Source organism: Phascolarctos cinereus, unplaced genomic scaffold (assembly GCF_003287225.1).
Source record: "Phascolarctos cinereus isolate Bilbo 61053 unplaced genomic scaffold, phaCin_HiC Scaffold_5;HRSCAF=322, whole genome shotgun sequence".
Classification (NCBI taxonomy): domain Eukaryota; kingdom Metazoa; phylum Chordata; class Mammalia; order Diprotodontia; family Phascolarctidae; genus Phascolarctos; species Phascolarctos cinereus.
In genome coordinates, this window is record NW_027555958.1 from 7,622,266 (window position 1) to 7,632,845 (window position 10,580).

General features: G+C 43.1%; 1 protein-coding gene across 1 annotated transcript in view; it reads left to right on the forward strand.

The window, feature by feature from the left end:
* The window catches only part of AGAP1 (ArfGAP with GTPase domain, ankyrin repeat and PH domain 1), a 482,721-nt gene extending 473,313 nt beyond the window's left edge, over positions 1–9,408 (forward strand). The window contains 1 exon segment of the mRNA XM_078154609.1: positions 973–9,408. Within this exon segment, the coding sequence (XP_078010735.1) occupies positions 973–1,176 (204 nt within the window). The 3' untranslated portion in view covers positions 1,177–9,408.
* Positions 9,409–10,580: the final 1,172 nt, after the last annotated feature.

The following is a 10,580-nucleotide window of genomic DNA, read 5'->3' on the forward strand; positions in this document are numbered from 1 at the left end:
AACCAGCAGTGGCAGAGCTGCAAAGATCTGGGTTCAGGTCTCGACCCACACTGACTGTGTGACCTTGGGCAAGTCATTTGCCCTTCAGTGCTCCAGGTGCCAGTGTACATTTGACTGGGGAAGAAAAATCATATTTTTAAAAAATAGACTAAATTAATTTGAGACAAGTCAGAAACCAAAATGGAAATTGTTAACCTGAAGCTCTCATTGGCTCATCCATCTTGCTTGCTTTTGTGTTTTTTCAGCTACATAAAGATACCGAAAGAATATGGGGATATGGTCCAACTGTCCAGGTCCTGAAGGCTAGGGGGTCTAGCATTTCCCAACTCATTTTCCCCTTGATTTCATATTCAATTCTATAAACACTGATGAAGTGCTCACTTAAAAACAGTCCTGGGGTAGAAAGACCAAAATGAAACAAGCATTTATTAAGCACCTACTAAGTTCGAAGGATACAAAGCAAGGCAAAAATAGTCCCTGCCCTCAAGCAGCTTACAGTCTAAGGAGGAGCTTTCAATCCACTTATCCCTGAAGCTTTCTCATCCCCTCCACACTGAAAGTGTTTTCTCTCCCTGTCTTCATCTGGAAAATGTGGGGACTGAATTTGAATTAGTCCAACCCTGAGGTTCCTTCTAGCTCCAGATGAAGGTCAGGGGGAAGGGGGGAGAGGAGGAGGATAACACACAAGGGGGGTGTGTGTGTGTGTGTGTGTGTGTGTGTACGTATGTGTCCTGACCTCTTAAGCAGAACTCTAGTGAAGCCTTTGGAACCTTTCTCAGGGTAATGCTTTTAAATACACAATATGAAACATAGAGAATTTAAAAAGAAACCACACAGAAATACAATTATCAAAATGTGGTTTATTTGTTTTTTAATGTTTGCTCTGATTCAGCCTCATGAATGAAGAAACAAATTCCTCCACCCCCAGCCTGCCTCCCTAGTGCTTTAAAATGGAATTTCTTGTCTCTGCAGTATGGCGTAGATGTCATGGCTCGAGATGCCCATGGAAACACGGCGCTGGCGTACGCCAGGCAAGCCCCAAGCCAAGAGTGCATTGACATTCTCCTGCAGTATGGCTGTCCCGACGAGCGCTTCGTCCTCATGGCGACTCCCAACCTGTCCCGGAAAAACAACAATCGGAATAACAGCAGTGGCCGGATGCCCACCATCCTCTGAGCTGTAAGTGCGGCTTTGCTGGCACCCCAAAATCAGCAGCCCTCATTGTACCCTTTCTCCTCAAAATTACAACCTGTGAGTGTCGTGAAGTCCCACCTCCCACCTGACCCCGGGATGGCAGCCTTCCTCCTCGACCACCTCACCTCCACCCCGACCACCTCTCCATCCTACCCCACCCCACTCCCCCAAAAAATCAGAAATCTGGACAACCATGAGGAGAATACTGGTGAAAGAGGAGAAGGAAAGAGAAGCACAGAATGAACGATCCTCCTTAAAGATCTTAATGATGAACACAGAAAGAGGGAGGACAAAAATCAGCTTGGCCTTGGTCCTTTGATCATGCTTAACCCACGGCATGGGACTGACCATTTTATGGGTTGTCCACAGACTGTCTCGGCAAGTGATGGGGAAGAGGGCGGGAGAGGGAGGGAGGGAGGAAGAGGAGGCAGAAGAAAGAAGGAATGGTAACTTTCCTTAACTGCCGGTTAAGCACATCAGTACTTTTCCCCACTCCCAAACGGAACCCCGGGATTTCATTCTCTTTGCCGAGGAACTTGACGACATAAATCAGAGGCAAGTACAGAGTTTGTCAGGTTTGAAGCCCCTATGATGGTGTGTGTCAAATCAGTTGTAGCTAATCTGTCCAGGGAGAATACTGGCTTCATTACACTTGTAGAGTTGAGCTCTTCCAGCATTACCGCTGTTTAATAGGACATGATTAGTCATCACGGAGAAAAAAGCATATTAGCTGAGAAGGTAGTTACTCGGCACGCATCGGTGATTGCCTGGATGTGATTGCAATATTCTTCCGAGCATCATATTATCTCAGACATGTTCTTCGGAGCCCTTGGAGTCCTCCTTTCTAAATTCACTGTCATAATTTAGGATCTCTTTAATTTTTCAGCCCAAAGAGAGAAAAGCAGTTGCCGAGTATTATTTGACTGCAGTCTCCTTGGTGTTAACAACAAAATGGGAAAAAATAAATAAGAGTAACGATGAAATCCAGAAAGGAAATCGTAAGCCCTGCTAACAATCACATTTCAAGTACGTTTAGTCAACTCAATAAATGAGTCCACAGCAATTTTTTTTCTTTCCAGCTGAGAGAGAGAGAGAGAGATTTGTTTTATTTTTTTCTGTCCTTTGGCCAAGGTGGGTGTGTCAAATTCAGGGGTCCCTCTCATGCTGTGTTGCCTAAGTTATACAGATTTTTGTATTGTGTCTTTAGATGAGTGTAAAATCTATTTGAATAAAAAAAAAGTTCACAAAGATGCATTGATTTTTGTACAGATGGATGGCACCTCCACTGATTTGGAAATTGACCTACATGTGAACACATCATGGGCCAACTTGAGGGGCTGGGAGGGTTACGGGTCATTGACACAGAAAGGGCCCCAGTAGCAGGCACTTCCCATCTATTTTTGTATATTCTTAAAGGGCATTTTAGAATGAGATGGTGGCCCATTTTATTTATTTTTTAAAAGGTGATGCTGAATCTTGTTAGGAAGCAAAGAGAGGGGAGGGTGGTTTTCAGCTATGGAAACAATTTAGATGTAACACTTTTGCCGACGGAGACAAAGGGCTGTGTCTTAGAGGAAGCTTAGGCTTGTCTAATAAAACGCAAATGCTTGAGAAAGGGGGCCCATGAATAGCATCCCTTCTCGCCTCCCTCTCTATGGCTGTCGTCAGAGGGAGACAGAGCCGCCTAAAACTGAACACTCATCCCTAGCCGCCGTGTTGGTACGTGTTTTGCTATTCGGTATTGCTACCCTGGGCTATTGCTGACGCCCACCAGCTATAGACATGGCAAAACAACCAGGATTGTTTTTGAGGAAGAGGAGCAGGGATTCTCAAGAGGCTCTTGGGAGTAGAAAGGTGGAAAGAAGGGTCTGGGACAGTGAAGGGGGAAATCTGACCTGAATTAGAAACTGGTGGACAGCATTTCTAACCCCACCCAGCCAAATAATTTAAAAAAACCCCTATTTCAAGTTTTTCACATGTGCCATCTATGTTTCAAATGGCTTGGGAGGTTCATTTTGGGGGGGGGGGGTTGTTTGTTTCTCCTTTCCAAAAAAAAAAAAAGACAAGTTGGAGCAAACCATGAAGTGCTGAGTGAAATGTCTCGTGTGCACAAAATATTCAAAATCAGTTTCTCTTCTGAATTAAAATTCTGTGGCATGTCCGTCTAAGAATGGGAGGAGGAGGGAGGGGGTCCCCAGTGTGATACTGACAATGCCTCTCCTTCCGTGTTTGAGCTACGTATTTCATCCCTGTGTGCCTGTTTTTATCTCTCTTTCCCCCTTCTTCCCCCTTCTTCCCCCTTCTTTCTTTCTCCCTCTCCCCACCTCCCACCATGGAAATCCATCAGTTAGAGTCTGACTCCCCAGAGCAGGAAGTGCATTGCTCCTGCTCCTCTTAACGTGTTGTTGGTGTTCCAGGAGGAAGTGCCCCTGTCCTGAGCCTAAGTTTTGGCAACAAAATGTTTCAAAAGGAGGAGGAGCTTGGGGGGGGGGCAACAATAAATGAGGGTCTTGTTTGTGAGTCTGCTTTTGTGCTGTTAGAAAAAGCAGAAGTACCTTCCTTATTCCCAAAGCCCACCCTCGTATTTGAATATCTTGCTAACACAAAGACAGTAAAAGACTTAAGGAGAGAGACCCGTCCTAGAGATTGCCCCTGGTGAGGGGCAAAAGATAAAGTTTAAAATATCTATATCCGTGGCTGATAAGAGCTATGTAGGAAGTGGTGGATGAGATAAAACCTTTTTTTTTTTGGTTTGGTTTGGTTTTAATAAAAAGACTCAAAAGAGACGAGCAAAGATTGGAAGGACCATTCAAAAAGCAGGAGGCAAAAAGATAGTGAATGATGTCATCGTCCCCTACAGGAAGACGATTGCTGGGATTTTATATCCCAGCAAAGCTTCCTTCCTCCCTTCCACCAGTTGCGTCATCTGGCTGAATGGTTGCTAAAATGGATGAGTGTTTATTGCATAGTCAGGTTCAGAGAAAATTTACGTAAAGGAGGGCTGCTGGAAACAGGATTCCCTACCGAGAGATCTGACACAGAGACCTTGCTCTCTTTGTTTCAATGCCCAGGTTCTCTTAACTGGAAAGGATTTCAGATCTCAGGACTCACAGATTCCCCCCTCCCCATCCCACCCTTTCCCTACCTCGCCCTGATGCTCCCAGAGATGAGCAGCCCTCATGAGTGGAGTCATGATGAGTAGAGTGGTGAATTAATGAATCTCCTGCCTTACGAACAGAGCTAGTCTCCTATCTCCCAATAAGTTCACATCAACATTTACATATTCCAGAAGGGTGTGGCAGTATATACCACTAGCCCACAGATGAAGATTATTGGACTTGGAGGAGGTGGTGACAGCAAGCGTAATGAGCTCTGGCCAGTAGAAAATTCATTCCTGGCTCCTAAGTAGTTTGGTGATTTGTTACTTATATTCCACAAAGGGAGCCTGTCTCCATTTGAGTGGGGCTGGGAAGTTGTGGGGAGGGAGGATTGTTCTTTTTTTTTCTTCTGGGCCTTCAGGATGGTGGCCTGACCCAAAAAAAAAAAAAAAAGACATAGATGTTAGCATTTTCCTTACAAAGTTCACACAGAGAAAGTTCCAAGGGGCCCCTACCATTCTCATTCACCAATTTCTTTGGGCAGCATAGAAGGGAAAATCAGAAAACCTGGATTCCTGTCCAGAAAGCATGGAATGACCTAGCTGAAAGTTAGACCCACTGAACATTCAGGATGAAAGGAAAGTCTTTGCTGAGGTGAAAGAATCATACGATCGTAGATCTAGAGTTGGAAGGGACCTAAAAAGCCACTTGGTTCAACTGCCTCATTTTACAGGTGAGGAAACTGAGGCTGGGAGAGGTTAGGTGACTTTCATGAGGTGACATAGGCAGTGTCAAAGGTGAAATTTGAGGCCAGATCCTAGAGAGGACTGTAAAGCCCATGATCTTCCCATGGTGCCATACTGCCTCCATAGTCATTATAAAACACAGGCATAACTGTCTCCATGATAGGAAAAAGTTCTCACCTGCTGAGTCCACTCTTTTAACCTCTCTCTCCATCCTTGCTCCTAGTTCTGCTTTGATTGACTTTCTCCAGAACCCATCTTCCCTATTCTGTACATCCCCCAAGCACGTTATAAACAAACACAAAAATAAATTGGAAAGCTCTCAGGAGGAAATGCCTACAGAAATACATGGAAGACATGAGTCTGTTTGGTTGATTTGTATAATATCGCCTTTATTTCTACAACTCCCTTGTCAGTCTTCCTACTTTGCCAAGTCTCACCTCTCAGAGTTCATCCTTTGAAAAAATGAAGGAAAGGTTACTAAGAGCTTCAAAATCATGGATGTAAATCACCATCAACGTTTCCTAATTTGGCCCATGTCTTTCCTTTTGTGTTATCCACAAAGCCCACTAGGGCCACCCAGTCCAAGGATGACTTTTCAATACTCCTCACCTGAGAAACAATGGGGGGAGAGGTTTGAACAGCATCCCAGGGAGCACAGAGTGCGTGGCCTGCCAGACACGCCTCCTGCCTTAGCCATCGTGGTACTAAATTATGTGGCTTTTTAGCCCAGGATGCATGATTTGCATGTTGTTTTAAGAGAAGAGTGAGAAAGAACATGGTGACTGAGGCTAGATGAGGCTGTTATTAAGTATGGTCCATTAAACATGGCCCACTGAAGAAAAATACACAGATCTTAGTGTTCACCATTGGTCAGGGCACAGGCAAACCACAGCCTCTCAAAGCCTCGATGTCCACATCCGCAAAACAAGTGGGTTAAACAAGATGTTCTGCTAGTAGCCAGTGGCTAAGAGGAAGGGACCAAACCTTTCATTGTTCACTCCTATTTCTGGAGGGATTATTTTTAATCACTGATGAGTCCAACTGTGTGGTTTGAGAAGAAAGTTGATTGCTTTCCTCCATGGCGGCTCAAGAGCATCCTTAAGAGATAGGGAATGACCTTCCCTTCATCCTTTTGGAACCCCCAATGCTCTTCACATGTGTAGACCTTCACCACCTCCAAGAGGGATTAGATTTTGGCTGAGTCCCAGAGAGAAGAACTGGGGCCAATGAATGGAAATTGCAAAGAGGAACATAGAGTTCTGCTATGAAGGGAAATGTCCAATTATTGAGAGCTTTCACAAGCAGAATCGGCTGCCCTAGGCAGGGGTGGGCTCACCTCAGTGGGAGTCCTCAAGCACAGACTGGGTGGCCACTTGCTCAGGATGCTATAGAGAGCAGCCTCTTGTCTGAACCCCAACTGGAGGGTCATGGGGGGAGGGAGGGGTCCTGGCCAGCTTTGAAGATCAGTTTATTTTTCATTTTAGGTCAGATGTAGAGGTAATTTAATCTCTGAGTTATTTTAAGATAGTAATTCTTTGGATCAAAAATAAAAACAAACTTTTTTTTTAAATTCAAGAACTCTGAGTTGGAAAGTATTTGGGGGATTTCAGCAATATTATCTCCATATCCCCATATCATGCATGTTCATGCATGTGCAAATGCAAACACTCACAGGAAGTGTAAAGGGCCAGATCTCAGGTCATTTCCTCTGTATCTTCAATAAGCCCCTTGAGGGCAGAAGCTGTTTCATTTCTCTTTTGTTTTTCCAACACCTAGCAGAGTGTATGGCACATAGGTGCTTTAACAAAAGCTTACTTATTGGTACTTCATATCAAACACACCATGTGTAGGGCACTGTCCTAGGTGCTGAGTGAGATTCAAAGCCCTCTGCCTTCATGAAGTTCATAAAAGAAACCATTGAAAAAAATAAATATTTTGCTGTGAGACCACACATCTGGAATTAGAAGGAACCTAAGAGATCATGTAGTTCCATTTCCTCAGTCCCACTTCACAGATGAGCACCCTGAGGCCAAGAGATGTAAACTGACTAAACCACAGAGTAAACAGCAAAGCCTGGTTTGAAACCCAAGTCTTTTGATTCCAAATTTGGAGCTCTTTCCGCTGAGTCACACTGCCTACAATATAATGCTTAAAAATAACAGCAGGGTTTTCTGGTTAAAAAATACTTTCCAATCCATTATTTCATTCGATGCTCCCAAAACCCAGTAACGTAGACAGGGGGCATGTTATTGTCCAAGTATTTTTTTCCAGATGAAAGTGAATTGGCTTGTCCAATATCCATTTAGAAGTGGTGGAGTCAGAACTTGGACCCAACTCCAGTGCTCCTTTCACTGTACCTTCACTGCACTGCTCTCCAAAACAAATTCAGATGCCCTCAGAAAACACAACCGTAGCAAATACGTAGAATGGAAATTGCAGGAGGGCAAGACTGTTTGGCTTTTGGATTTTTATGCCTAACATATAACTTAGTGCCTGGTACACAGTTGTTGTTCAATAAATGCTTTGGGTGCAGTTGAATATTATGACAGCAGTCACAGAAAGCCAGTATCTCCCTCATATTTCAAGGAAAGCGCCTTCATTTTTCTTGCTGGATATTGTTTAGACTTGGACAGAAAGCTAAAAACTGCTTTTGAAATCCATACTAAAAATAAGAAATGAGAAGTTGAGCTAATCATAGAAAATCCTGGTAAGTTGCCCTTATCAACGAAGGGATCATGGTTTTGGTTGAAGACAATTTCAGATCTTACTGCCACTTGTATATGCCTGTATATACAAATCTTCAGAAATACCCTTTGGCCCACAGAGTGTAACAATTCCTGAGTGACATGTAGACTGTTCATAGTCTCCAAGCTCACAGCTGCCTGCCTCCCTTCTAACATTCTTGGAAGTTCCGTATATATGTCACACGCATTCTTGGGATGACGTGTGGGAACATAGGAATGAATACAATAAGTCACCAAGAGGGAAACAGTCTAGAAATATTATTTGTCATTCATTGTTTATGCAAATACATGTTTTCTGTGATTGCAAACTTTATTATGAGCATAGAGGGATACTGGAGGAAGACCCTTGGTAAAAGAATAGTGTGGGTTATTCAATGGAGTACGTGGGGAAATTAAGACTTTTCAAAAGGGGGAAAATTCACCTGTAATGTATGAGGTAAAACTTAGTCATCCATAAACACAGATATTTTGATATCGATGGAAGAACACAAAAAAAAGGATGATATGTGAAACTGTGAACTTGTTAGGTACAATTTGAGTTTTTAAGTGTATATCAGTACATAAGATAGAAACAAAATTGCCCTGTTTGTCTCCTTCTATATAAAGTAATTTTTCCTCAAAGATTTGAAAAATGTCCCCCATGCTTGCTCCCAGTTTGTGCTGAAGGCATATGCAAGTTGAACATCTTTCACCTGTCCATGACCATTGGAGGGGTCCTTCTCTAAGTCACTTCTCTGTGGAAAATGAGCACTCCATGAAAAGTCCACTTTCTTTGGTCCAATTTTCCAGTTGAGATGCACTGGGTCCTGCAAAAGGAAAGAATCATCTACATCTTTTCCAAAGACATACGAATCTCACTGATAGAGGTACGAAGCATTGGATATAGGTGAAGGAGGGATTCTACACTGGGGGCACTCTGATTGACTTTGGAAGGTATGTTCTGAATATTTTTCACTCGGTACAGCCAGCCAGTGTGTTTTAAAGAGACCCACCCTGAGGGTCAGTGACCCTCAGGATCAGTGTATCAGTTTTCCTTTGGGCGCTTGACTCTCTTCCCAAGGGCCACCCCCAGGCTGTCTTCTCTTAGCCCTCTCCAGTTATCCAACCACCCTCTTTACTTCTCATCTTGTCAGCGTGTGTTTTTCTTAAAAGGGGCAGGGGAGCAAGTCTGAAAGGTCTCTGTCAGGCCTGGCACGGGGCAGATGTTAACGCACGGTTGTTCTTATTTGTTTCTGTTTCTGTAAATAGCAATGTACAAATGGAAAAAGCAGTGTGGAATTAATGAAGAGATGCGCTTTTGAGTTGTTTTTATATTACCTCATTCAGCAAGTTTGTTTTACAATGATGATTCAACAATGCTTAATTTATATTGTTTGTACTGTAATTAAAACCATTGACAGACATTTCACCTTGCTTGTTATTTCATACAATCTTGATTTGATTAAATATGCCAGTTTGTATTATGTTTTTCTCCCTCCCATGGGATTTCTTTGTGTGTGTCAGCTGTACAGTATTCTGAATGAAAAATGAAAAAAAGAAAGAGACAAGGTGTAAAGTACTGCCCAGAGAGAATGAGAGAGAGGCTGCTGTATTGTACAGGTCTCCAATAAAGAAAAAAACAACGTGTCACAAGGCCTCTGTGGACATCTTTTGGTATCAATGGTTTGGGGTTGTGGTTTGCTTTGGGTTTTTACCATGGGTTTGGTTTCCATTCTCCAGGGAAGACATGAATTCAAGTCTGATCTCTCACATTTATTAACTCTGTGACTATGGGCAAGCCACTTAATCCCATGAGCTTCCCACAATTCTCTAAGGCATTATCTACTGAGTGGTAGATAGATTAGTGGCAGAGGAAGAGCCCACACCCATGGAATTGCAGGTGTTTGAAGTATTGATGTTTTCAATCCATTATGCCACTGATTGGGTAGAAGTCATCAGCTGAAAGAGATTTGCCCTGTGTCTTTCCATTAATCTTCAAGGCACCCTCAGTTTCCCATGCCTAAGTAAAGGTAAGCTCTGATCTGACATTTGGCTCCTTACAAAGAACAATATTCTTTTAGAGACAGTCATAAAGGACCTCAGAAGTATGACATCCCACTCCTCACTTTACATATGGAGAAACTGAGGCCCAAAGGAATAAAGTAATGAAATGACTTGCCCAAGATCAAACTAGCTAGTGGCAGAGAATGAAAGCTGGGCCTTATGATTTTCAGTTCTGTGTGCTTTTCACCTCCAGAATGATTCAAATGAAAATGTTAGATTTAAACATCTGGAAGAATCACTCCCCTGGAAAACTTCATTCACCTATGATAGCAAATTAGAGATTTAGCTCTAATACTACCTACCTATGTGGCCTTCAATAAGTTGCTTGATCTGTATGGGCCTCACTTTCCTCATCTGTAAAATGAGGGTTTGAACTAGATTGCTAAGGTAAATCCAACTTTATATCTAAGATCAGCCACACAGGCATAGTATACTTTAAGGTTTACTGCAGGGTCACCTCCACACCATCGAGAGGCATCAGGAGAAGGCAGGATTAGAAGATATATGAATGGAAGGCTCTGGTGATACTGAATGAATGAGAAGTTGAGATGATTCACTTTAGCCCGCCCAGAAGCATTAAACCCACACATCTAGACACAGCTGCACTCATATATGCATGAGAGGCCATGTGGCGTGGTAGATAGAAGGCATTTCCCATCCTAGAAGTATGTAGCAAAGTCCATTCACTACATACTGCTGAGTGTGGGGTATGTGCTGGACCTGTTAGGACCATGAGATGGTCTCTCAAAAGACTC